Source organism: Nematostella vectensis, chromosome 13 (assembly GCF_932526225.1).
Source record: "Nematostella vectensis chromosome 13, jaNemVect1.1, whole genome shotgun sequence".
In the NCBI taxonomy this organism is placed as follows: Eukaryota; Metazoa; Cnidaria; class Anthozoa; order Actiniaria; family Edwardsiidae; genus Nematostella; species Nematostella vectensis.
In genome coordinates this window covers 707,090-734,960 of record NC_064046.1, presented here as the reverse complement: position 1 = coordinate 734,960, position 27,871 = coordinate 707,090, and the positions used below count along the sequence as shown (strand labels likewise).

At 45.1% G+C, this 27,871-nt stretch overlaps 1 protein-coding gene across 2 annotated transcripts in view; it reads right to left on the bottom strand.

The window, feature by feature from the left end:
• Positions 1-368: 368 nt before the first annotated feature.
• LOC5521603 overlaps positions 369-27,871 on the bottom strand; it is a 69,747-nt gene continuing 42,244 nt past the window's right edge. For both annotated transcript variants that reach the window (XM_048720713.1, XM_048720712.1), the window contains exons 56-88: positions 27,531-27,822; positions 26,640-26,924; positions 26,305-26,331; positions 26,175-26,204; positions 25,077-25,441; positions 24,568-24,853; positions 23,237-23,542; positions 22,811-22,855; positions 21,496-21,872; positions 20,873-21,161; positions 20,525-20,625; positions 17,846-18,035; positions 16,211-16,516; positions 14,475-14,732; positions 13,764-13,796; positions 13,318-13,605; positions 12,387-12,692; positions 11,485-11,852; positions 10,750-11,035; positions 10,187-10,480; positions 8,350-8,514; positions 7,372-7,580; positions 6,785-7,070; positions 6,042-6,341; positions 5,797-5,940; positions 5,320-5,511; positions 4,882-5,025; positions 4,476-4,574; positions 4,009-4,104; positions 3,019-3,105; positions 2,447-2,626; positions 1,776-1,949; positions 369-1,318 (exon numbers count right to left, since the gene is read on the bottom strand). In XM_048720713.1, the coding sequence (XP_048576670.1) occupies positions 1,197-1,318; positions 1,776-1,949; positions 2,447-2,626; positions 3,019-3,105; positions 4,009-4,104; positions 4,476-4,574; positions 4,882-5,025; positions 5,320-5,511; positions 5,797-5,940; positions 6,042-6,341; positions 6,785-7,070; positions 7,372-7,580; positions 8,350-8,514; positions 10,187-10,480; positions 10,750-11,035; positions 11,485-11,852; positions 12,387-12,692; positions 13,318-13,605; positions 13,764-13,796; positions 14,475-14,732; positions 16,211-16,516; positions 17,846-18,035; positions 20,525-20,625; positions 20,873-21,161; positions 21,496-21,872; positions 22,811-22,855; positions 23,237-23,542; positions 24,568-24,853; positions 25,077-25,441; positions 26,175-26,204; positions 26,305-26,331; positions 26,640-26,924; positions 27,531-27,822 (6,930 nt within the window). In that variant the 3' untranslated portion in view covers positions 369-1,196. The remainder of the gene's footprint in view (positions 1,319-1,775; positions 1,950-2,446; positions 2,627-3,018; positions 3,106-4,008; positions 4,105-4,475; positions 4,575-4,881; positions 5,026-5,319; positions 5,512-5,796; positions 5,941-6,041; positions 6,342-6,784; positions 7,071-7,371; positions 7,581-8,349; positions 8,515-10,186; positions 10,481-10,749; positions 11,036-11,484; positions 11,853-12,386; positions 12,693-13,317; positions 13,606-13,763; positions 13,797-14,474; positions 14,733-16,210; positions 16,517-17,845; positions 18,036-20,524; positions 20,626-20,872; positions 21,162-21,495; positions 21,873-22,810; positions 22,856-23,236; positions 23,543-24,567; positions 24,854-25,076; positions 25,442-26,174; positions 26,205-26,304; positions 26,332-26,639; positions 26,925-27,530; positions 27,823-27,871) is intronic.

The following is a 27,871-nucleotide window of genomic DNA, read 5'->3' as shown; positions in this document are numbered from 1 at the left end:
TGTTTCGATTAAGGGGGTTTACGTAAAGCTGGGGGAGGGGGGATGGTGAGCCTAGAGTAACGAAGATCATTTCGTATGTACCATGCTCATCATCGCAAAAACTACATTATAAACCGCATTTAGCCGTAGTGTTCTCGAAATAACGCCATAACGCGTATTCGCACTGTTTCAGCATCACACATGTTACAGTCTCCTTCGCAAGCCGTTGTAGCCATGACACGCAGTGAAACCTTTGCGCATGGCGTGACAAAGTTACCAGGGCGAAGAAGACTACACATGGACCTAGGGGCGGATCTAGGTTTTAGCAAGAGGGGGATTAGGTTTATTGTTAAGGGGGGGGGGGGGGGGGCTCGTCATAATCATCACACTTGATAATTCAAACTTTATTAAGTGTTTTACAACGCTTATTTCTACATTAATCTAAATGCGACAGCGAAAACACGTATGACAAAGCCTCTAGACTACTACGCCCTTTATAAAGAGGTAGCTCTATTTTAAATATTGGTAGCCAAGTTTGTTATTGAAACATGATGCCAGCTTTATACAGGTTACATTCATTCACTCAAAAGTTAATACTTTACATAACAGGGCATTAGTAACTTGAACTAAATCGAGTTAACCAGGTTACGTATAGCATTTATCATAGAGCATTAGTTTCTCTAATCTAGAGGGTTTGACATAACGAGGTTTCACCGTATTTACAAGGTATTAACGTTTCGATCATCTTATTAATCTTTTTGTTTATTCATTTCAGCTCAAGGCCGGTGCTTTTAGCTTTACTCAATGTACAAAGATCTGATCGAAGATGTCTAAGAACTAACTTCTAGAAACTAGCACTTCTAAGAGCTACGCGATAAAATTCGTCTTAAAATCAAAGAACAAATTCAGCAAAGATTGTGAATAATATACGGACCGTGGTCTCATGTAGTAAAAACTATTTTTATAGATTTCCAAAAACAAAAATACTTCCAGCATTCCAATATTTTTTTAAAACTATTTCGGGTCGTCGCCCATATTTTAAATTTCGCGCATTTTTACTCGTTTAGATATCCCACTATTTTTCATATTAATCCCAGTTTCAATATTCCAATAACCTTGCAATGATTATTTCTTTAATAAAACCGTTTAAGACTGGGTCGAGTTAATACCCTCTAGCGAGGTTGCGCTGTTGCTTTTGTCCCGCGGTTACCCGCTGATCATGCTGAGTGTCGGCGCAAGTGATGATGAAGTCGTTTGGGGATCAATTCGTGCAGCAATTTGTGTCGGGTTGCCTGTGGCACCGTGTTGTTCATCACGTGACGTCGCTTACGAGTACGACCTTAGCAAAACAGGAATGACCAGTTTAGCAAGCTTAGCAATATATCAGGAATGACCAGTTTAGCAAGCTTAGCAATATAAAGGAATGACTGGTTTAGCATGCGGCGTTTAGTAGTTACAAGGGGATAACGAGTTTAGCAGGCTAAGTCTTAAAACAATGATAACCAGTTAAACAGGTTTATTAATGAATGTGGAACGACTAGTTAAGCAGGCTTAACAGCATAATGCTTGCTTTTCTGCTCACCGACCCATGAATTAGCTTATATTCGAATGTTTATTTTGCGTTGGAAATGTTAGCATTTCATCTATATATTCATAAAATAGAATGAGAGAAATAAAAGTCTAATTGCAGAAATGTGAGATCAATTCTTTCTTTATTTTCTATTAAAACTCAAATCAAGGGTAAAAGGTAACCTTAAATATCGAATGGTTGCTAGGCTGGTTGCTAGGATACTTACCACACGTGTTCTGGCACTCCTCTGCCGTATCGAAGTTGTTCAGGTTTCCAAGGCAACCATTATAAGCGAGTTGCTGGCATTGTCCGGTCTGTGAGTTAAAGCTGAACTTGGGCAAGTGCGAGGTGCACTTAGGAGACTGCCACATCCTCTCGCACACGCTGTCTGTTGCTGGGTCTGAGATGGGTGAAAACAATAGGATGAGCACGTGCGAAAACGCTTATGGTGCACGTATATGTTGAGTCACATGATCGCATAGGATGCCAGGAACTGCATCTCGGATAGAGAAAAACAGTTCTCTAGAAGAGGGGCGTAAGGGTTTGCGGTGATGCGGTTTTGCCTTAAGTCTGGCGCCGTTTTTCGGTTTTTCGTATTTTATTCCGCGGTATTGCAGTTTCTCTAGATTGCGAGGTTTTGAGTTCTTGGCGTTTTTCTGTGGTTTTGCGGTTTTCGCACCCCCCGTTACGCCCCTCTCCCCTAGGGATTACATGCATACATATATTCTTTATCGGGAATCGATCAATTTACATCGGTTTACATGGAAGATAATAATGAATGAGTATTGAAGGTCTAGATAACTATTGCCACATATGCTGTTGCACTAATCAAATATTGTGGATCTTGATCAATGCTGTAGTACTGATAAAGTATTGATGATTCCCTTTAGCTCTTACCGCATATGCTGTTGCACTGATCTAGTGAGAAGGAACCGTTGTTGTTTGTACAGCTCTCAAGCATGTCGTCGATGTACTTGTTGCACGCCGCAGAGCGGTTGGTTCGGCTTGCGTGACTAGCAGCGAAGAACACCTCGTGGAAGCACGGCCCTGGGTCGCTAGACAGCTCACAGATCGAGACTGAAAGAACACAAAATAGTGCTTGAAGAGACGTAAGACTTCAGCGATTTTACTTACACTTATAAGATATTATACATGCAATCACACAGCTTAGCAGTTGAAAGAGATGGAATTGATGATGATGATGATTTTTGTAATCACTATGGTGATGATGGTGGTGGGGGTGGCGATGATGATGATAAGGATGATGATGATGATTATGATGATAATGATGATGATGATGACGATGATGATGATGACGATGATGATGATGATGATAATGATGATGATGACTGTGATGACGATGATGATTATGATGGTCATGTTTTCTGGTTTCTGTGATGAGGACGTTAATGATGACCATGATGACCATGATGATGATGACGACGTTCATGATGATGATGTAACGTTACCTTCTTGGCAGTTTGCTCCAGTGTGTCCGGCCGGACACTGACAAACTCCATCCACACATTTCCCGCCATTCTCGCAATTGCAGCTCGCTGTACATTGAAAATACGACAATTGGTTAGAAAATGCCTGTTCAAAACCTCTGTACTTAACTATCTCAGTCATATCAAAGTTTTATTGTGCGACAGACACTGGCCACCAATACAGAGTTTTAAAAAATTAGCCAATCAGCTTGCAATGATCACAAAAGTTAGCCAATCAGCATGCGAGAATCACAAAAGTTAGCCAATCAACATGCGAGAATCACAAAAGTTAGCCAATCAGCATGCGAGAATCACAAAAGTTAGCCAATCAGCATGCGAGAATCACAGTTTGATTAACACAAGCTTCAAACTTGGAGGATTTCGTCCTGTTCTGATGTGCACTAAGGGGTCGTCAAAAGTATCCGGATTCGTTTCGCCGGTGCGAATATTGATATTGATTCGCGTCCACACTATCGTTCTTTCAAAAGTATCCGGATTCGCTGGGTCCAGCGCGCGTGTTAGTGTGGACGGAAGGCTTAAACGTTTTAAAAAGTATACGGATCCAAACGAATCCGTGTTAGTGTGGACGGCCCCTAAAAAAAATCTTGGTCCCTGGTTGGGTAGTAAAGCGCATACTGTATCCATCAGGTAGTACCATTATCGCATTCTGATTGGCTTATTTCACAGAACTGTAAAGTTCGGGATCCCCCGACCCGATTTTTTTAAATTGGAAATGGTTAATACAACCATCGTAAGGCAAAACACTCCTTAGAGATGGACACAGGTTATTTTTCATCCGCTCTGAGAGATGAGTAAGTACGCAGCTGCTTTGTCTCCTATTATCTTTGTTCTACGAAGGAGTTCTTTTGTCTCTATTCTTCTCGTTCTTTGTGTCGAGGTGCGGATATTGTTCATTTGCCCAATCAAATTGCAGCTTGTAAGAGCTGCGTACTGACCCGTTTTTGTACTCACATTGTTCACATCTTGCGCCTGAATACCCTGATGGGCAGGTGCATTGGTTCGGTCCAGAACAAGTCCCGCCATTGCGACAGTAATCAGAGCATACAGCTGTAAGATACCAAACATAAAACATTAACACATATTTGATTTATACCATGAACAACATCACACACAAAAAAATTACTCGTATTTCATTTAGAACATGTACAACATCACACAAATAACACGGACACTCAATATACTTAAACATGTAAATCGTGAGTTTTGGCGCAAAAATTTCGCGTATCGTAATAACATCAATGTTTATGTGCCTTCTCTGTGCATTGCTATTGTTTTCTTCAAAAAGCAATTTTAAGCGGGAGTTACAGCAGCATTTCGAGAAGGAAATCATGTTCCAATAACACTTGGGGAAGGATGGGGAGCCTGGGGAAATGACCAACTTACGGCTGAGAAGGGATGTCAATTATCCTAGAACTTACGTTTCTCGCAGTAGTCTCCGCTATATCCTTGCGCGCATGCGCACTTGTTGGAACCAGACTGTATACAGGTCCCACCATTCAAGCATGGAGTATCACATACTGTTGAAATAAACTAAACTGAGCAATCTGCATGACAACTTAAATGGTATTTATTAGCGCTCTCTATATAAAATACAATCTTTTTGGAAAATCCCGGTGTGTGTTGACGAACATTTGACAAGCAATTTAAAAACGATTACGCGCTATAAAGAAGACGTGCCAAAGGCATTGGTTGGGTGAAAAGCTCTTGAAATACAAATACTGGAGTTGTTTTGGCCTAAACATCTATCTTAACCAACGACTCGGGAAAGATTAAGATAGGACTCTCAGTCAATGTTTAAACAGGTATTGAGCGCATCCTACTTACCTGCAGCGTTTATCTGATCGTTTGCAGCGCTCGCTAAGCGGTCGTTATTTCCAGGTTTCCGGACCGTGACATAAGTCACGTGATCGGGGTCCAGCGACGGGAACACACTTAGGACTGGCTTATCATCAAGTGTGAGACCATCATCTAAGGAGGGGAGGGGAGGGTTAGTAAAGATATAACACGAGGCAACGATGGAAACACAACCGGGACTGACTTATCATCGAGTGTGAGACCATCATCTAAGGAGGGGAGGGGAGAGTAAGTGAAGAACATGAGTGAGCAGTGGATATACTTATATTTTGGGGATAATACTTTCATCTAAAGCGGGGGAGAAAGGCGTATTAAAAGAAATTGACATCTGCGATGAAAACAAGTCCGGTAGGGAATATGACCAGCACCACAAGTAGCAGCAACCTAACAAATGTTTTCGTAGCTCACCTGTGTCGGCTTGAACAGCTTTGAACATAGCAGAGCTATTCGTGGGTGACGTGAATCGGATGTGTAGAGATTTGCCGATTGGCAAGAATGTCTTTTGCTTAAAGTCCGATAACTTGAGCACCTGTCCTTTCACGTCCGCGTAGTTGTTGAACTTCACATTAAAGTAAAACAGATTTGCTGCTGATTCGCGGCCTTGAAAGTAGAAAAAAGGAAGTTGTTGTTGAAATGGAACTTTTGTTTATGATGTGGTAAAGGATTTCCCTTGTATAATATTTCAGGACCTTTTTTCTATGTAAGACAAAATCATGACCCCTCCCCCATAGAAGACAAAACATGACCCCCCATGGAAGACAAAATCATGACCCCCATGAAAAACAAAATAATGACCCCCTCCTCCATGAAAGATAAAATCATGACCCCCTCTCCCATGGAAGAGAAAATCATGACCCCCATGGAAGACAAAATCAATCTACTCACCATCCCCTGCACAGGATTTGATGTCATTCTGCCAGGTCATCTTGTCAGGGCAGGACATGATCTCAGGGGAGTTGCCCGAACAGTGAATGTACCGACCGTTTGAGGCTGGGTCAGGGAAGAAGCCATCGCTAGTGGGGCAGTCATCTATAGGAAAAAATAAGTCTGGTTTGTATATACATTCTTAGCCTGGCTTCCATATACTTGAGCCTGGTTTCCATATAGTTTTCATATTTTGATATACTTACACTGTGATGAGAGGATAGCTTCCGTAAGATTCGTCTTGGATGGACTCGGGAAAACCCGGATTATACCAGATCGCCCATTGATATACAATCGCTGATTGGTGGCAGGGTCGAGGGCCAGGAATGTGACGGGGACATTATTATATGGGTGCTTCTCGACGTAGGATAGCTGCAGGGTCATGTGGGGGTTGATGAGGTAGCCCTGGTCTTTAAAGTCCCCTTTGCTCGGGATAACCTTCACCGTGACACCAGCACGGTTATCAAACTTGACTTTGATGTACCGGTCGGCAGAGGATGGCGTGACTGAAACAGACAGCAGGTGGGTTAAAAAATACTCAATTAGTATAAATAACTTATTGAAATAGGCGTTTAATCTGCACATCTATCCATCCGCCAGTCTATTTCAAGGGGTTTCCAAATGTCTTTCTTGTCGCAAGCTACCGCGGACCAGAACGTTTTCGTGGAAACCTCGCGCGCGCTTCGGCAGTTGGCGGTAAAACAACAACAACAAAACTTATACAGCGTTTATGAATGAGCCAGAACGTTTCTATGTCAGAAAAGGCGTTATATGCTTATTTTCGTTAAAAGATTTTTTTTTCGCTCTCTGGCTTGACATTCGCAGCAATTTCTGTTTATTGTGGCCCGAATTTGCCACTATAAAGTCACGTGGTTTCTTATTGCAAGTCGCCCAAGTAGTGCAACAATGTTCACGGGATTTTGTTTCAAATTTAATCAGCATCCCTCACCTCCGCCCCAGTAGTATAGAGAGGCCTTTGTAGCATCCACTGGTTTCAGACGGGAGTCGAAAAACACAAGTGACGAAATGAGCATCTTTGTGTTACGGTAAGGCTGGTCTGCGGCACGCCCCAGGGTCACGCGCGTTAGCGAGTCTTCCATGTGTTCACCCTCCTGAGGGATCATGGTCTTAGACGCGGCCACAGGGAGCCCGTCCATGTAGAGCGCCATGCCCAGGTCCTCACGCCACGTGGCCAGGACGTACTGCCATTGGTTGGTTTTGTAAGGGGCCTCGACCTAAAAGGTAACAAAATAAAATCAGCCAATGAGAGGTTCTTGGGTGTCATACCCAACTTTGTGATTGTCACGTGTTCAGGAGTAAGATGTCCCGCAACGTTGGTGTTTAGACTTTAGCTTTAGTGATGTAGGTTTTCACGCCATTATCTATTAGTAAGTCACGTAATGCTAGATTAAAGAGTCACGTTATACCGTTTGTTACCGGAGATATTTGAATTATTTCATGTTCTACCCTAAAATTTGAGTGTTGCTCCTAGACAAAGACAAGAAAATCCCAAAGAATTTCGTCACGCAATCTCACCCTCCAGGCGCTGTTCGCCTCGGTCACGGTCGCGTACAGCTTGTGGTCTTTGAGGTACACGCTGACCCCACGCGCGTTCACGTGATCGCCTCCCGTGTCCACGAGATAGTGAGCCTCGTCCGCGTATTTATCCACTTCGTCATCTAGTTTGACCTTGAACCCTATGGTCAGACCAGACGGGCACTTGGACGGGTCGCTGATACATGTGCCTGTGACAGTAGAAAAACAAAAACAAAACGTTAGGGAGGAATATTAAACGCTCGAGATAAGGACATAAAACGCGTTTAACACGCAATTTTACTGTGTTAATGTTAATGGGTTGTTAAAAGAAGCTAGAGGAGCAGATAAAAATGGAAGAACCTTTCTAGGACGTATGGAAATTGTCGGCAAAACGTTAGCAAAGCGCTGTAAAGTCATTATACCAGTGGTAAACCTTAACAAAGGGTTGGCAGGAAAGTGTATTTAAGCCAGCTCAATGCGTGAAATGCGAACGGAAAACATTAGTAAAAGCATTGCAAAGGAAAATCTCTTCAAAGTACGGGTCGGCGGAATATATCGTCGGACAGAGCCAAAAAATGGCATGAAATTTTCCAATTTTCAATATATAAGTTCAAGATTCCGCATACAAGGAGTTCCTCTGACCAAAAACTTTATTCCAAATTTTAAAGACATTTAGAAGATATGAAATTTAGATATTAGCAAACAAAGTTGGCTTAATTTCTGATCAGAGCCCGACTTCTCCCTAAAAACGAGGAGAATTCATACTTTGAACATTTGAAAATTGCACTTCAAGCCTCATATCTCGAAGACGAATCCATAAGAAAAAAGACACTTTTTGATATGTTGGTTTACATAACATAAGAAACCTCTATGTAAAAATGCAAGCTTACCGAAGACTTTATTTTGGGAATTTTTTTTTGCTCTGTCATATCGTCGTAACAAAGCACTTTTAAAGTTGTGAACAATCAGAGCTCTTACCACGGAAGTCTCCAGAATCCAGCCAGCTCTCTTTACCATCAAGAAGAAGACCATCTTCCTTCTCCGATAGCTGACCATGGGCCTGTAAGGTAGGGAAGGAGTCCAGGACCTCACCGTTCACCACTTTCTTTATCCCCCACGCGTACTTAGGAAGCACGGAAGGCTCTAGAATATACGGGGAGGAAAGGGTGAGAAGGAGAGAATATATCATAAAGAGTTCAAGTGTTTAGCATTTAAGAGTTCGTTATCCTCCGATTAAACTTATTAATGTACTCATTAACAAGCAGTCTGGGTGGTGCAGTCTGGGTGGTGCAGCCTGGGTGGTGCAGTCTGGGTGGTGCAGCCTGGGTGGTGCAGTCTGGGTGGTGCAGTCTGGGTGGTGCAGCCTGGGTGGTGCAGTTTGGGTGTTGCAGTCTGGGTGGTGCAGTCTGGGTGGTGCAGTCTGGGTGGTGCAGTCTGGGTGGTGCAGCCTGGGTGGTGCAGTTTGGGTGTTGCAGTCTGGGTGGTGCAGTCTGGGTGGTGCAGTCTGGGTGGTGCAGTCTGGGTGGTGCAGTCTGGGTGTTGCAGTCTGGGTGGTGCAGTCTGGGTGGTGCAGCCTGGGTGGTGCAGTCTGGGTGGTGCAGCCTGGGTGGTGCAGTCTGGGTGGTGCAGTCTGGGTGGTGCAGCCTGGGTGGTGCAGTTTGGGTGTTGCAGTCTGGGTGGTGCAGTCTGGGTGGTGCAGTCTGGGTGGTGCAGTCTGGGTGGTGCAGCCTGGGTGGTGCAGTTTGGGTGTTGCAGTCTGGGTGGTGCAGTCTGGGTGGTGCAGTCTGGGTGGTGCAGTCTGGGTGGTGCAGTCTGGGTGGTGCAGTCTGGGTGGTGCAGTCTGGGTGGTGCAGTCTGGGTGTTGCAGTCTGGGTGGTGCAGTCTGGGTGGTGCAGTCTGGATGGTGCAGTCTGGGTGGTGCAGCCTGGGTGGTGCCGTTGTCAGAGCACTCCTCTATAGGGCCTATACCTCTCGCCACTTGATTTAGAGATCGATTTCTTGCTCCGACTTTAGTTGGCGCTAGATTTTTCTCGCCTTTGCCCCGATTTTTAACCGGTTTTCCGGTTCTCCTTCCTCTTAAGGCTGGTTCACACTAGGACACCAGCGCACCAAATCTAATAAAGCTGGCTCACACTAGGACACCAGCGCACCAAATCTATTAAGGCTGCTTCACACTAGGACCCTAGCGCAACAAATATATTAAGGCTGGTTCACACTAGGACACCAGCGCACCAAATCTAATAAAGCTGGCTCACACTAGGACACCAGCGCACCAAATCTATTAAGGCTGGCTCACACTAGGACACCAGCGCACCAAATCTATTAAGGCTGGTTCACACTAGGACGCCAGCGCACCAAATCTATTAAGGCTGGTTCAAACTAGGACACCAGCGCAACAAATATATTAAGGCTGGTTCACACTAGGACACCAGCGCACCAAATCTATTAAGGCTGGTTCTCACTAGGGCACCAGCGCAACAAATATATTAAGGCTGGTTCACACTAGGACACCAGCGCACCAAATCTATTAAGGCTGGTTCACACTAGGACACCAGCGCAACAAATATATTAAGGCTGGTTCACACTAGGACACCAGCGCACCAAATCTATTAAGGCTGGTTCACACTAGGACACCAGCGCAAGCGCAAGTACAAACGGAAGCGCAAGAAAATCAAGCAGTTGCGTTCTCTTGTGTTTTTTACACTTGCTCTTGCGCTAACGTTCCAGTGAGAATCGGAAAATTACAAGCGCTGCGCTTGCGCTTACGTCCATGTAAGAACGAGCCTTTATCCTCACTTTATCTCTTATTACTTACGAGGCGCGGAGACGACCATGGTCGTAAAGTCCTCCATAGACTCCACTGGAGTAACAAGGAACGGTCTCTCGCTATTGTTAATCTCGAAGGGTGTCTTGGTGTCCTTATCGTACGCCTTGAAGGCAACAGGGGCGATGGGCGTGGCATCCGTAGACATGGACATTAGGGTCACCTCCATGGTGGAGCGGGGCTCCATGGGGAAGCCATGGGGGTTGCCCTTGTCCGGTCTGAGAACGATTCTTCGACCTGCGTCGTTTGTGACGCGAATAGGTGCGTAGTAGATTTTGGCAGACACTGCGAGTGATAGAATAGGTAAGTTACACCATGGGGTAAGGTGATGGAGCGGATAGTGGAGGGTTCTGACAATACCGTGTAATCCCGAGAACAAGAACATTATACTCTTCGATAACTTCCCTTCCCTTCCGGGTAGTCCCCCAAGGTATAAGAACTTATGGCTTTGTTGAAGTTTTTTTTCTATTATTCACACTAGGTATTTCACCTCTTTCACATCTTGCCCCTTTCAACCCTCCTCAGCACAACATATTACTCGAGGAACTACTTACAGCTACTGGAAAAGAATATATACGCCTTGTTGACGTCCTTCTGTGATAGGCAGCTAGCGAAGGTGGTGAGTGACCCCAAGTCAAACTTGGCGTTACGGGCCATCCCGCTCGCGTCCCGCCCAACTACCAGATTCGACTCCGAGTCGAGTACATTGGAGTAGCTGACGGGTCGGCCTGTGTCGTCACTCGCCCGTAGAATCGAGTTCTCGTAGAGTCTGATGCCGTCGTGCTTATCCCAAGTCATCATGATGTAGAGCCAGTCCTCTGAGAGGATAGGCTGAGATGTCTGCGATAACAAGCATCGGTCAAAATCATCCACTCACACAATCGCTTTTGAACAATCAAATACACAATAGCTTTTGAACAATCAAATACGAAATTTTCAGATATTGGTTTAGAAAATCGAAATCAAAAGCAGGGTCGGAAATCCAGTCGGAATAAGACACAAAACCGGTCGGAATAAGACACGAAACCAGTAGCGAAATCAGTAATAAAATCGGTGTCAACAAATAGGCAAAATCAAATTCTGCACCATTACTTTTTAACATTAGAGTCTGCGTGACACTATTCTCTTGGTTTTGTTGAATATCTTGAAAATATAAATTTTCCATTGTTTGATACTTAAAACATATAAGTTTTAATAGGAGGATGGATTTAGATTTTGCTTACAAAACCATTCATCCTAGGAAAAAAAGCATGGCGCAAATCGAACGGCCGTTAACATTTGAATCTTACCGTCCAGATTCTGTCTGTTGTCTCAACCTCTGCATAAAAGCGCCCATTATCTACATACAACGACACGCCGCGCTTGCCCCTACGGTGACCACCGCTGTCCAAAATAAACCCGGGCTCATTATACATCAACTCTTCCTGGGCGAACTTGATCTTAGTTCCGACCGTGAACCCTTTTGGGCACACATCTGGGTTCACAATGCAATCGTCGTTCATGAGGGAGGTCGTCATAAAGTTGGTTGAGCCGTCGAAGCTTACGCCGTCGTCCACAAAGCTGTAGACACCCTCAGCGCGAAGAGATGGACTACCGAAGATGTGATTGTTCTTGAGGGCAAGCATCGACCAGGAGTGCGCCGGTTTGACAGAGGGAGCTTTATTGAATATAACAAAGAGTTTTTTAATTGCTTGCATTATGTTTATGGTCATTAACAATTTAATTTTTTTTTTAATTTTTCAATTAAGCACAATCTATCTTATTTTTCATCATACTAGAAGGAATATTAAACACCGCCCTTTACCGTCCCTACACCTCTTTCAAATGCTCACCATCTCTCTCATTTGTTTTTCTAACACATAAATGCTGACTCGCCACCGTTAACTTCCCCTGCGCTTTTCTATCAATTGCCCACCGTCTGTTTCTCCAAACCTCAACCTCTATGACCCCAGAAGCCCCAAACTGCATATCAGCCCCTAATCTTTATCCTCAAACTGCATATCAGCCCCTAATCTTTATCCCCAAACTGCATATCAGCCCCTAATCTTTATCCCCAAACTGCATATCAGCCCCTAATCTTTATCCCCAAACTGCATATCAGCCCCTAATCTTTATAGAGCCTCTTTACCAATGCACAAAATACACACAAAAACACAGGACGCAAACTTGACCAATCCCTGGAGATTCTCACCTGAAGCCGTAATGTTGAGCTTATGGATGACATCCGGCAGCACCGATGCTTTGATAGACTGAGGACTGATCTTGCCATTAAGCTCCAGTTTCTCTTCCGTTTTCACGTCCTCAGCATAGAACAAGATTGGCTTCGGCTCGTTAGGTCCACTCTTAATAATGATGGATACCTTAAGTTGGGACTTCCCAGGAACCACGTACCCGCCCTTCCTGCCTCTACTCGGCACAATGCGTGCCTCGCGGTTAAGTCTGTTGTCCAGGAAGAGGGAGATGAAGTGTTCCGTTGGCTGTGGTATCTCGTTACCGGCTTAAAGAAATTTGCATAGAGTCAAAGAGCATGCCTTATCTCGCTCTAGCTATATTATGCATTGTATTGTTGATATTGGAAATATGATAATGGAAAGTAAAGGAAAAATTACGCTTGAAAATACGGATTCATCTGTTTTTTGACGGAAGACGCCCAAAAATTAAATGCTAAGGAGCTAGGTTGGCTTTTAATCATCTTCCAATAGGCCATTCCAGCTATAAGCATGCGCGCGCACTCACCATGGGAACGTACCTCAGCTACCGGCATGCAGCACGCGCTTCGTTTAATGTAAACTTTAAAAAGCGCGCGCTGCATTCTGGTAGTTGAGGTAGGTTTCTATGGTTATGCGCGCGCAAACTTATAGCTGGAATGGCCTATTTTCATATTTGACTGAATTCTGGAGGAGGGGGGGGGGGGGCTGGGGATGCCCATAAAAAAAACAATTTAGTAAGAAGTGAGCGGTTCATGCCAATACAAAAATAAAAAAACAAAATAAGGATTGCACGATGGTTTGCAAAGGGTTTGTTAACTGTCCAAACACGTATGAAAAAGTGTAAGATGGACTACCGAATTTGCAATATACGTATATATATTTGTCATAAGTAAGTATATATTTCGTACTTACTTGGCGCGGTTATTACCACGGCTACCGGTTTATCGCTAAATGCCCCAGGCCTCAGCACCATAGCCTGATGGTTGTTCATTAGCAGTGGACTAGCCGTCAGCGGGTCGTACGCTACGAGCCTGACCGGTGAGTTGTCGGCGTATTCCTTGGTGACCTGCACTACCGGGCCATCTCCCACATGGAAGCCGCGCACGATCTCGTCGAAGCTTGGCGCAATGACGGTCTTTCTGCCCGCGCGATTGCTGATCTTGAGGGTGATGTAGTAGGGAGATATTCGGTAAGTGTCACCTTAGGGAAAAGATCGCGGTGCTCATCAGAAAGGATTGTTGTCATATCTCGGTACTCGTTAATAATGTCAAGATGTCGGGTATTTTAAAATTAAAATTGGTAATAAGTGAGAGTTATTCGATGCTATTTATCTAGATACATTTTCAGTAGATACTTACTTGACGGGATGCCTTGTTTCTTCTCAGCCATAGCTGTGAGCAGAAGCAATCACACAATACAGATTATACATAGACATTATATATAGACAGAGAATACAGATTAGTAATAGTCTTCTCACGATATTCACACAACACATTTTATTTCTTAGCCTGCAATACAGACGTTTATCTATTTACCCGGTGGTTTATAGCCGCCACTAGGCAAACCCTGCATTGCAGGCAATTTCTTTCACTGTGTATTCTATTCTCGTACTGTCATACACGGATGACTTCGACTGGACGGGGGGGGGGGGGGGGGTGAGGTGGGCATTCGATAATGCACGAATTCGAAGCTTTGGCAGTTTTTCTGTGCAACTTGGTGAGCGGTAATTGGGAACTACGGTGTTGATGAGGTGATTATGAGTGACTCGGGAGTGATTCGGCACTACTCGGGGATGTATACGAAAAAAACTCGGGGGTGACTCGGTACTACTCATGAGCTAGAGTACTACTCGGGAGTGATTCGGCAGTACTCACGAGGTCAAATATTACTCGGGAGTCATTCGGCACTGTTTGGGGATGGATTCGAAAGAAACTCGGGAGTGATCGGGACTACTTACGAGCTAGAGTACTTTTCGGGAGTGATTCGGCACTATCCGTGGTTGGGTTTGTCACATCACTTCTTATTTTGCACGATACATGAACAAAGGAAAGTATTAATCCTTTACACACCTGATGGTGTGAGCTCCAAATTGGAAATCACCGCCTCGGATTTTGGCACGACTTCCTCACTGGTTTTAGAATTGATGATGATCGGCTTGTGGTCGGTAGAGCCCTCGGCCGTCACCTTGATGGGTTCGGGGCTTCGGGTGCCCTGTTTCAGGGTCATCATCGTATTCTTCCTGACCACCTTCTCGGTCTTACCGATGGTCACTTTGACATCCTTGCCGGCCTTATTCACCAGCCTGAGATACGTGTACAGCTGTTCACCTGGAAGGCAGGCAAAGCACCTCGGGTCAGTAGATGTGAGTGACAGTCCTGAAAAACGCAAGACTAGTTCCAGTACCACGCGGTTAAACCAGCCTTTTAGTTTTTTTAATGGCGGCTTTTTACCGGCGAACTGTCACATTTTGGCGAATGCTACGAAAACAAGCGAAAAGCTAAGGCTCTAATTTTCTTTATGACTCCCTCATTATCAAACAAATCTGTCATCTTGTACAGTATGGTTTTAATGCTGTACAGTCAGTCAAAACAGCGACTATAGCCAGCCTTTCGCACCTTCACTCGAATAATTTAACACTACGATTATGTTTGTTTTCACCAGAGCACGCGCATGCGCATACGATATTCAGCACTGGCGATGTGAGTAGATCTAGTGGAAGCACGGGTGGCTTAATGTGTTAGCGCGTCGACCCCCAGTGATAGTGCTTACAATGCTTACTAACAATAAGCTCAAGGGGGTACTTGATTTGGAGCCTAGCTCTGTTGTATATACCTTCCGCACCAGTATGACTGGTGGAGATTGAAAAAAAATAAATCATAGTATTTAAATGTGCCACTAGACTCGAGAAGTCCCTCTGTAAATAGAGAGCTTAAGCAAGTCAACACGGACGGCATCAAAAACGGCGCGCGCTCTGACGAATTGTTGGAAAAATAGCGTTGACGTCCGTGACCGCGCGCGTAGAACGTAAAAATAGGGAAAATGCCGTTCTAGATTTCCTGTCACGGACGTCAACGCCGTTTTTCAGCAATTCGTGAGCGCGCGCGCCGTTTTTGATGCCGTTCGTGTTGACTTGCTTAAGCTCTCTAATATGCCACCGTTCTCGACCCAAGGGATTCTTTGTCGACTAAGTGACTCTAAGCGACTTGGAGCAAGTCTTACGTACCACCAGAAAAATACATATACAGTATACATGCAAATGACACACCAAGTAATTTGCTCACAGAAGTAGCCAGGAATTCGATTACAATCAAATGCATATTTAGTATTTATATTGCGCTTATATAACCCATAATCTAAGAGCTTCATATTTAAAATCCTACTACGGTACAACTGCCTAATAAATCCCCATTTTTTCCAGCACGAAATTTCAGATATCACCGCAAACGTACGATTGCTAAAATGACAGCCGGCTTTACAGCAATCCATAGGACGATGGCGATTTTGATTGGCCAATTGACTTTCGTTGTCAATTGACACGGTTGACACGAGAACGACTGACTGAGATTTTACAGAAAGTCTAACTGTAACAGGAAGTGTGGTTTGTATATTTCGGTCGGGTCCCCTGGTACACACCCTAAAGGATAGCAGATTTCCAGAAGACCCTAAGGGATAGCACTTGGGGCGAATTTAAAACCCTAAGGGATAGGACGAGCATATGTACACTTTTTTATGGAGAGTCCCTCCCCCCCCCCCCCCCCCCCCCGGGGCAGGTTTTATCGAAATCTGTTTGGAAGACTGCCCCTACCTTGCGCGTGACCGGGTAGCGTGACTATAACCTCCACAGGGCTTGACGGTTTTACTTCAGATGGTGTGACAGTCTCCGTGGAATGTTCGTTTATTAGTAAGGGAGCATTGTTTGATGTGTCAATGGCCTGGTAGGTAATCTGGGCGTTGCCCTTGGTTGTGACCACGAGGCTTTTGGCCGTACCCTTCTTGACCGGGATGGTGAAAGCGGGAGGTACGTCGGCTCCGTTAGGCTTCAGAATTATGTCCTTGCCGGATTTGTTGAGGATCTTTATAGCTACGTAGCATGTCTTTGGTTTTAGAACAGCTGAAAGGGAAAAAGAAGAGATCAGGGATATAGGAAAAGAAATATGTCTTTGGCTTTAGAACAGCTGAAAGGGAAAAAGAATAGATCAGGGATGTAGGAAAAGAACTATGTCTTTGGCTTTAGAACAGTTGAAAGGAAAAAAAAAATAGATTAGGGATATAGGAAAATAACTATGTCTTTGGCTTAAGAACAGCTGAAAGGGAAAATAATAGATCAGGGATAGAGGAAAAAAACTATGTCTTTGGCTTTAGAACAGCTAAAAGGGAAAAATAATAGATCAGGGATAGAGGAAAAGAACTATGTCTTTGGGTTTAGAACACTTGAAAGGGAAAAAGAATAGATCAGGGATAGAGGAAAAGAACTATGTCTTTGGCTTTAGAACAGCTGAAAGGGAAAAAGAATAGATCAGGGATAGAGGAAAAAACTGTCTTTGGCTTTAGAACAGCTAAAAGGGAAAAATAATAGATCAGGGATAGAGGAAAAGAACTATGTCTTTGGGTTTAGAACACTTGAAATGGAAAAAGAATAGATCAGGGATAGAGGAAAAGAACTATGTCTTTGGCTTTAGAACAGCTGAAAGGAAAAAAGAATAGATCAGGGGTAGAGGAAAAAAACTGTCTTTGGCTTTAGAACAGCTGAAAAGGAAAAAGAGGAAAAGGGATAGAGGAAAAGAACTATGTCTTTGTCTTTAGAAAAGCTGAAAGGGAAAAAGAATAGATCAGGGATATAGGAAAAGAACTATGTTTTTGGCTTCAGAACAGAGGGGCACAATACAGAAACATTAAAAATATTGGGGGGGGGGGGGGCACGTGCCCCCAGTTCCCCAACCCTTGCTAAGATCCTGGGGATATGGAAAAAGGATTACCCCTATCACTAAAATAATCTCTCGTTTAAAAGGGAAAATGTGTTTCTCGGGATTCTAAGGTGCACAGTCTTCCATTCTTTACTCTTGCTGCTCTGGTCCGGAGGAGGGGAGGAGTCGACAATAGAGACATTCTGTAGAAAGAGTCACTTCGCGTTTCTCAGACCCTATAACCACTCTGACTTCGTGCTGCAAGCCTACTCTGTAAAAATCCTGTATACGCCCATGAAAAGCATGTTTCTTTTGAATGTGCATAGCAATTATCACTTTTCTGATAATATAATTAAGGAATTGAAATTAATTGGAAGTGTCGGAAATGAATCTATTTTCAGCAATACGCTACCATTCAAGATTTTGTTATACTTTGTGTGATGTTTGGTTAAAAAAAATCTTCTTCATCATCAGGATTCGAGTAGATGTGCATCTAGTAAGTAGATAAAATGTTGACAGCTGCTATGCATACTTACAAGAGGCTCCTGATCGCGATATCTGCAGAACGAAGGGAGCGGATTGAGTGAGGGCCGAGGAGATGGTGATATGGCTTTGCCCGTTCAAGAAGAGGGGTGTACCCCCATCACCGGGCATGGCCGCTTTGAAGGTGACGGGAATGTTGTCATGATCCTCCACTGAGATGTCCATTACGTAGTCATTTGGGACCTTGAATAAAACGATCAGCAGATTTAACATTGAGGTAAATGGGAAAAAAGAAAAAGAACACATGTGCAGTATAGACACGTGTTAAGCACGTGACACGTGAACAGCGCTTGTAACACTTGTGAACCACGTGAATTTCACTCACGACACGAGTCACGTGAACAGCACTCGTGACACAAGCGACCCACGTGAACAGCACTCGACCCACGTGAACAGCATTCGTGACACAATCGACCCACGTGAACAGCACTTGTGACACAAGCGACCCACGTGAACAGCATTCGTGACACAATCGACCCACGTGAACAGCACTCGTGACACAAGCGACCCACGTGAACAGCACTCGTGACACAATCGACCCACGTGAACAGCACTCGTGACACAAGCGACCCACGTGAACAGCACTCGTGACACAATCGACCCACGTGAACAGCACTCGTGACACAAGCGACCCACGTGAACAGCACTCGTGACACAAGCGAGTCACGTGAACAGCACTCGTGACACAATCGACCCACGTGAACAGCACTCGTGACACAATCGACCCACGTGAACAGCACTTGTGACACAAGCGACCCACGTGAACAGCACTCGTGACACAAGCAACCCACGTGAACAGCACTCGTGACACAAGCGACCCACGTGAACAGCACTCGTGACACAAGCAACCCACGTGAACAGCACTCGTGACACAAGCGAGTCACGTGAACAGCACTCGTGACACAAGCGACCCACGTGAACAGCACTCGTGACACAAGCGACCCACGTGAACAGCACTCGTGACACAAGCAACCCACGTGAACAGCACTCGTGACACAAGCGATCCACGTGAACAGCACTCGTGACACAAGCGACCCACGTGAACAGCACTCGTGACACAAGCAACCCACGTGAACAGCACTCGTGACACAAGCGACCCACGTGAACAGCACTCGTGACACAAGCGACCCACTTGAACAGCACTCGTGACACATTCGACCCACGTGAACAGCACTCGTGACACAAGCGACCCACGTGAACAGCACTCGTGACACAAGCGAGTCACGTGAACAGCACTCGTGACACAATCGACCCACGTGAACAGCACTCGTGACACAATCGACCCACGTGAACAGCACTCGTGACACAATCGACCCACGTGAACAGCACTCGTGACACAAGCGACCCACGTGAACAGCTTTCGTGACACAAGCAACCCACGTGAACATCACTCGTGACACAAGCGACCCAAGTGAGCAGCATTCGTGACACAAGCGACCAACGTGAACAGCACTCGTGACACAAGCGAGTCACGTGAACAGCACTCGTGACACAATCGACCCACGTGAACAGCACTCGTGACACAAGCGACCCACGTGAACAGCTTTCGTGACACAAGCGAGTCACGTGAACAGCACTCGTGACACAAGCAACCCACGTGAACATCACTCGTGACACAAGCGACCCAAGTGAGCAGCATTCGTGACACAATCGACCCACGTGAACAGCACTCGTGACACAATCGACCCACGTGAACAGCACTCGTGACACAAGCGACCCAAGTGAGCAGCATTCGTGACACAATCGACCCACGTGAACAGCACTTGTGACACAAGCGACCCACGTGAACAGCACTCGTGACACAAGCGACCCACTTGAACAGCACTTGTGACACAAGCGACCCACGTGAACATCACTCGTGACACAAGCGACCCAAGTGAGCAGCACTCGTGACACAAGCGACCCACGTGAACAGCACTCGTGACACAAGCGAGTCACGTGAACAGCACTCGTGACACAAGCGACCCACGTGAACAGCACTTGTGACACAAGCGACCCACGTGAACAGCACTCGTGACACAAGCGACCCACGTGAACAGCACGCATGACGCGAGCGAGCCGCGTGATGGACTTTCGTGACACAAGCGAGTCACGTGAAAGCACGCATGACACAAACGATCCACGTGAACAGCACGCTTGACATTCGTGACGCACAATCTGTGTGATTTCTCGCCCGGAAGGTAACCCCCATATAGAGGTCACTGTGCGACTTATTGCTGACACCTTGGTAAAACGAACATATTTCTCCCCCGGAAGGTAACCCCCATATAGAGGTTACTGTGCGACTTATTGCTGACACCTTGGTAAAACGAACATATTTCTCCCCCGGAAGGTAACCCCCATATAGAGGTCACTGTGCGACTTATTGCTGACACCTTGGTAAAACGAACATATTTCTCCCCCGGAAGGTAACCCCCATATAGAGGTTACTGTGCGACTTATTGCTGACACCTTGATAAAACGAACATATTTCTCCCCCGGAAGGTGACCACATATACTACTGTGCGACTTATTGCTGACACCTTGGTAAAACGAACATATTTCTCCCCCGGAAGGTAACCCCCATATAGAGGTTACTGTGCGACTTATTGCTGACACCTTGGTAAAACGAACATATTTCTCCCCCGGAAGGTGACCACATATACTACTGTTCGACTTATTGCTGAGCTTACCATGAGGCCCTGAGGAAGGTGGCCGCTGCTTGGTTTGACGAGCGCATTGACGCCTGACTTGTTGATAAACGTGACTCTGATGACAGCGCTGCTGGATGGACCTGATAAACAAAGACGCTGATTTGATTAACAACTATAGGGATAGGAGCATCGTGGTTGATGATTATGATGACGATGGTGACGATGATAATAATGATAACAATAATGATGATGATGGTGGTGGTGGTGATGATGGTAATGGTGATGATGGTGGTGATGATGATGATGATGATGATCATGATCATGATGATCATGATGATGATGGTGGTGGTGGTGGTGATGATGATTCAACGCCATGATGACACTCACCCTGCCTCCAGTAGAACGAGTAGGTTGACCTCATCGTCTTGGCCGCCAAATACCCATTGAAAGACGCAACCATGGTCATCGTGAACTTAGCGAACGCCTTTCCTCCGGAAGGCACGTCTTTACCGATGCAGAAGTTAAGCTCATTACCATTAACGGACCGTCCGGTGTCCGATATTCCGGACCTGTCCGCATAGACTTCTTTACCAGCACTGAAGAGAACCAAGCCTTTAGCGGTAGACCATGTGACACTAAAAAGGTACCACGTGTTTGATTCGATGGGCGTCTTAGCCTGGAATGGAACAGAGACTTCATAATGAGAACCGAGTACGGACGGAAATGGATTAGAAATTTATGATAAAAAAAAACACTGCCTCTAAGTATCTCAATGAGGAATACATTTTTTTCTATTATATTTATTGAAAATATTAATTTGATCTTAAATATTCATAAATAAGTCTGGATATGTTTCGGCACTATAGTGAACGCCACATAACGTTGAATCCTCTATCAACAATATTTATGGTATAATAAATGATCGAATCTGATAGGAGATTGGGTACATGCCCTACTACAAATTTTCCTAACTATGACAATAGGAACCCGAGTTTAGTAGAAATACTCACCTTATACACCGTTGCCTTTGTCGCAAGCGCGCAGTAGAACGTGCCTTCCTGCACATACATGGAAATACCAAGGAACTTGGCGCTCTCGGCACCCGTATCCAACACGTAATGCTTGTCCTTGCACGCCTTCACGTCCTCGTCAAACCTTAACTTGGTCGCCAGCGAGAACCCGGATGTACAAAGGTCAGGGTCAATGATGCAGTCGTCGCTAAGGTGTGTCCCAAGCCACGTGGTCTTCCCGTCAAACACCAGTCCCCCGTTGTGCGAGGCAAGCACAGCTTTCCCAAGGGCCAGAAGCTCTGGATTCCCGGCGACCTTTCTGGTGGCATCACTATAAGAGTTCATGTTCCAGGAATGCCGTGCGGTCACAGGGGAAGCTGTACACGGGGTAAAGTATGTGAGATAAGTCTCTTGCAATCTCGGGCTATATCTTTTATCGTCTACTGATTTTGCGTAACACGGTTGTGGAAGGTGATATAAGGGTGCTTTAGCAACGATGACAACGGCAAAAAATATCAAAAGATCCGCTCACAATTGTGCTTATTATTATATTTTTTAATTGGCTCATTGAGGGGACTTATACCTTCTTGTTGTATATTTCATTTAATTTTTTTACGGTAAAGGAAGACTACGGTTTAAATTTAGCCTAATGTGGTTATGACACTTATGCCTAATGTGCTTATGACACTTATGCTTGTTGTGCTTATGACACTTATGCTTGTTGTGCTTATGACACTTATGCTTGTTGTGCTTATGACACTTATGCTTGATGTGCTTATGACACTTATGCCTGATGTGCTTATGACACTTATGCTTGATGTGCTTATGATACTTACGCCTGATGTGCTTATGACACTGTTGCTTGTTGTGCTTATGACACTTATGCTTGATGTGCTTATGACACTTACGCCTGATGTGCTTACGACACTTATGCTTGATGTGCTCATGACACTTATTCTTGATGTGCTTATGACACTGTTGCTTGATGTGCTTATGACTTTTCGCTTGATGTGCTTATGACACTTATGCTTGTTGTGCTTATGACACTTATGCTTGTTGTGCTTATGACACTTATGCTTGTTGTGCTTATGACACTGTTGCTTGTTGTGCTTATGACACTTATGCTTGATGTGCTTATGACACTTATGCTTGATGTGCTTATGACACTGTTGCTTGATGTGCTTATGACACTTACGCTTGATGTGCTTATGACTTTTATGCTTGATGTGCTTATGACACTTATACCTGATGTGCTTATGACACTTACGCTTGATGTGCTTATGACAATTATGCTTGATGTGCTTATGACACTTACGCTTTATAACGACTCCGCCAAGGAGACGCCCGCTTCCACTCACGCCTGAGGGACGGAAGAAAGTAATAAGTGATAAAATTAATGAAATGCACACGGGAACTAAATGAATCAAGATCACAAATCCTAGGCATAAGAAGGAACGCCCCCTCCCCTCTTCAAACTCCTTTTTTCCACTTCAGATGTTTATTTATCTCTTCCACCCTCTGGATCTCTGTTACGCCTCTGGACCCGTTTCATAGAACGCAGGATAACGTTAACCCAGGGATGAATGCCCTTTGTATCCAATCATTAACATATTAATATTATTATTTAATTATTTAGTATTTATGCCTGGGTTAGCGTTAACCTGCCTTCCAAGAACCGGGCCCTGGGCATTAAGTTAGCATATCTTTAAAAGGAACAATTCTCGTCTTTAACACCTATTACCTGTCGTAGACACTAAAGCCCTGTAGACGGTATCCCTGTTGTGGTCGGCCTTTACGGTTAGGAACGCCTGGTTATCAAGGTAGTCATCAGCTCCTGACCGCGCATCGATCACACTAAAGACAACCGCTGACCCCTTCCTGGACTCCTTGGTTATTCTGACCAGCTGCTGGGGCTGGCCGCCGGCGGTACCGCTGACCAGGACTCCCTCAGGCGGCTGCCCGTCATCTGTCAGAATGCGCACGGGGGAGGGGAGAGGGTTGATGACCTCGAGGACAACGTAGAAGGTGTCGCCCTCGCTTGACGTACCTGGGGGGAGGGGTAAGGGGATGACATGTTAGGCCAAGACGTAGACCATTAGGTAATATGGAATGCATGTTATACAAGACGTAAACACATAGGTAATATGAAATGCATGTTATACAAGACGTAGACCATTAGGTGATAGGAAATGCGTGTTATACAAGACGTAGACCATTAGGTGATAGGAAATGCATGTTATACAAGACGTAGGCCATTAGGTTATAGGAAATGCATGTTATACAAAACGTAGGCCATTAGGTGATAGGAAATGCATGTTATACAAGACGTAGGCCATTAGGTGATAGGAAATGCGTTATACAAGACGTAGGCCATTAGGTGATAGGAAATGTATGTTATACAAGACGTAGACCATTAGGTGATAGGAAATGCATGTTATACAAGACTTAGACTAATAGGTGAAAGGAAATGCATAGTATACATGACGTAGACCATTAGGTGATAGGAAATGCGTGTTATACAAGACGTAGACCATTAGGTGATAGGAAATGTATGTTATACAAGCGTTGACCACCAGGTCGCCAGACGTACCTGGAGAGAGGGGGGAGGGGAAAACATGACATGCTAGACCAAGAAGTAGACCATTAGGGGATAGAAAGTCTAGGTTGTGGCAGACGAAGTATTATCTTGGCAAAACACGATAATATATGTTATACAAAATATATAAAAAGAAAAATAAAGAAAAATACAAGAGAATATGTGAGAGAAAATATATGTCATGCCTGACGTAGAAAATGAAAAGTGAACCAAGAAGAATATACGCATGTAGTCGCTTCATGGGTCGGTACATAAATAGAATGAATTCCAGCTACTCCCTCAAAGGGCTAGACGGCAAAATTAAAGTATCAATTCACCCAAATGGTTGGACACTCTTGAAGATAGGGGTACCAAGTCCCAGGCCTAAGAGTATTAACAAAGGTATACTATAAAACATCCTTAAGGAGCCAAGGTGGTCTGATGGCCGCGGCGCCCTGGGTAGAAAGGATTACCATAAAATGCCCTACTCCCTTTACCTTTGCCCCAGAAGTGCGCGAACACAGCCTTGACATCGTGTTGAGTCAGGTACTGAGGGAAGGTGATGAGCGATGCAAGCGAAACCTTGCAGAAGCCAGAGTAAGCGGATACGCTTCTCCCGATCACGAAGTTCGGAGATTTCTCGTACAAGGCGTAGTTGGCGCCGGATTCGGGGAACTTGTGCTCTACCACGGGCTCGACGTCATCATAGATGAAGAGACCTGTATTGGTACTCCACGTGGCGGTCAGGAGGAACCAGTGACCGCTTTTGACGGCGATGGCGGCCTACAAGGGCATAACATAACACAGGTAAGCAAATGACGTGGGGGTAAAAGGGTAGGTCCGGTGGAATAGGGGTGAGGGGCGGGGCAGAATGGGGTAAGGTAAAAGGGTGAAGTTTTTCTTGATTTTCTTGATTATACGTATTAGGGCAAAACGTTTTTTTTGGCCTCACTCGCAATGGCAAAAAGGCTAACGTCAGCTCTTGCAGTTATGACTCCAAACGTACCTTATACAGAGCATCTGAGGTCGCAATCTCCACATAGATATGCTTCATCACCACAAACACGCTGACCCCCCTGCCGCCCGCGCTGCGGCCCGAGTCCAGCACAAATCGAGGCGTGTTCAAGGTCAACGCATCACGGTCGAACTTTAACTTGAGCGACACAGTAAACCCATCGCTACAAGAGCCAGGATTCTTCAGGCAATCCTTGAGGTCGAGGTCGTTAGAGAGGAACGTCGTGGAGCCGTCCAGGTGGAGCCCTCCCTCGGCTTTGTCGATGTTTCCTTGGACGGTGAGGGGAGGTTTGCCTGGGACAGACACTGAACGGAGGCGGGACATGTAGTACGCGTGTTGCGGCGTGACAGGCGGCGCTGTGTCAAAAGATAAGATAGAAAGATTAAGATAAACTGTAGCTGTCGCCTTGAGATCCTTGGGGACTGTTTTGATCCGATTTTGGAATGTTCTTTAGTGTTATTTAAATATTAAAATGTTTAAAGATAAGATAGAAAGATTAAGATACTTTGTAGCAGTCGCCTTGAGTTCCTTGGGGACTGTTTTGATCCGATTTTTCAATGTTGTTTAGTGTTATTTAAATATTAAAATATCTTATCAGTTTAAAAAAATATTATCATCCATGAATTATTTGATGTTTTAGCAATAAAGTGGAGCCGTTTTAATCGAAGGATGGATTGAATTTCGTCATAATTTAAGTGGATTTATTTCGCTAATGAACTTTTCATTCCATTCTCATGGACTTTTTGAGGAGCACAAAATTCGTTCCATAAATCAGTTCAAACTCAACCTTTTCCAAATGTTTTTATCAGTAAAATCCTAAACTATCAAAATGTTATTCAAAATTCAATTATTCAAATTTATTTCAAATTTTTGCGACTTTTCAAGCCTTTTTATGCATCAGAATCCATATACAGCGATATAGCTGTGTAACAGTTCCAAAAAATGTTTAACTTTCGATGGCAAAGAAAATGGCCGCCATTCACCACGTAGGGGTGTATTAGTTTCGATTTCCAGATAAAGAAAAATCCGTACGCGAAAAAAAAAGTCGAGAAAAAACTTTTGAAAGATAGTGAATGGCCACCAGCTTACCTTTAACGGAAGACTCGGAAAGACTACCCTCTGAAACAACAAGAAAAAATTGATAAACATTTGAGAGTAATCAGTAGCTTAGTATTTTAGAAAAGCGAAAGGTGTAGTAACGACGAATATACATGCTTACCTCCAGGCTTCATTGGGATAACAGTTCCTGTAAACAAAATCATTCGAAAACGTCGGTGAAAATCGGGTTTTAAAGCTTTTCCTGGTGTACTATAATACTACACCACGTCCTCCCTTATCTTGACCTACCTGTCCCTTGCTATCCCTCCCTCGTCTCCCTCCCCTTACCAATGCCTTTCCATACCCTTCCGTCCCTTCCCCAGTCATCTTCTTAATTCTATCAGCGATTGTGTATGGCACTTCACAAATACTCAAGGCGCTAGTTAATTAAACGGTGGAGAACCCGTTCCCTTCCCATACATCGACACCCCTCCCTCCCCTTCCCGCCCATCATACCTTTATCGGTGATTGTGTACGAAGTTTCCTTCAAGACAGACACAGAGGGCTTTCGCTCAATAGTGGACTCCCCATTCATGAACACAGGGTTCCCGTCGGTGTCCTTGGAGCTAAACTGCACAGCTGCGGGGCTGACAACTTGCTTCTTGATCCTTGCTATGGTGCGAGCTTTGATCGTGAAACCCTCGGCAGGTGAGCCGTCAGAAGGAACGATGACAACTGCTTTGTGCAGAGTGTTGGTGATGTTCAAGACGATGAAGAACTTGGAGGATGGAACCACGGGAACTGGAGAGAGAAATGTGTCAACTTAAGTGTGAATATCCTGTGTGTATTATCTGTAAAATCCATCATTCACCAGGGCCTTCCCATCCCTAGCCACGAGGGATACAGTCCTCTGTTCACCTCCCTTGCCACGAGGGATACAGCCCCCCTTCCCCTCCCTTGCCACGAGGGATACAGCCCCCCTTCGCCTCACTTGCCCGACGGAGACAGTCCCCCTTCCCCTCCCTAGCCACGAGGGATACAGCCCCCCTTCCCCTCCCTTGCCACAAGGGATACAGTCCCCCTTCCCCTCCCTTGCCACAAGGGATACAGTCCCCTTTTCCCTCACTTGCCACGAGGGATACAGCCCCCCCTTACCCTCCCTTGCCATGAGAAATACAGCCCCATTTTCCCTCACTTGCCACGAGGGATACAGTGCCCCTTCCCCTCCCTACTCACGTGGGATACAGCCCAAATTCCCACCATCACTTGCCATGCGGGATACAGTCCCCTTCCCCTCCTCTGCCAGGAGGAATACAGTCCCCCTCCCCCCTAGTCCCAAGTGCAAGACAAGGTTTTAAAATAAAAACATGGGAGCCTGTCCTGGGTCTGAACCCGCCGTGTACTTACGTGGCTTCGAATAGTAGTTGTACACTGTGGTTACCAGCTGAGTCGGGATGAAGCGATTGAACACAGCCAACCTCCTCATGGAAAACTCTGCATAGAAAGAGCCCCTTGGTCCGTGGATGTTTCGGCCGATGCATAAGTTTATGGACTCGTCCGACGGGTTTAAGCCTGGCGTAGCCTGACCAAGCTTAGAGGAGCCCTGCAGGACGTTGTCTACGTACATGGCGAGACCGTCGTTGGGGTTCCAGATCAGCATCAAATAGAACCACTTGTCAGGCACAGCAGACGTGAAGACCTGAAAGGAAAGCATCATATAGGAATCAAAGAAATTCAATTATTACGTT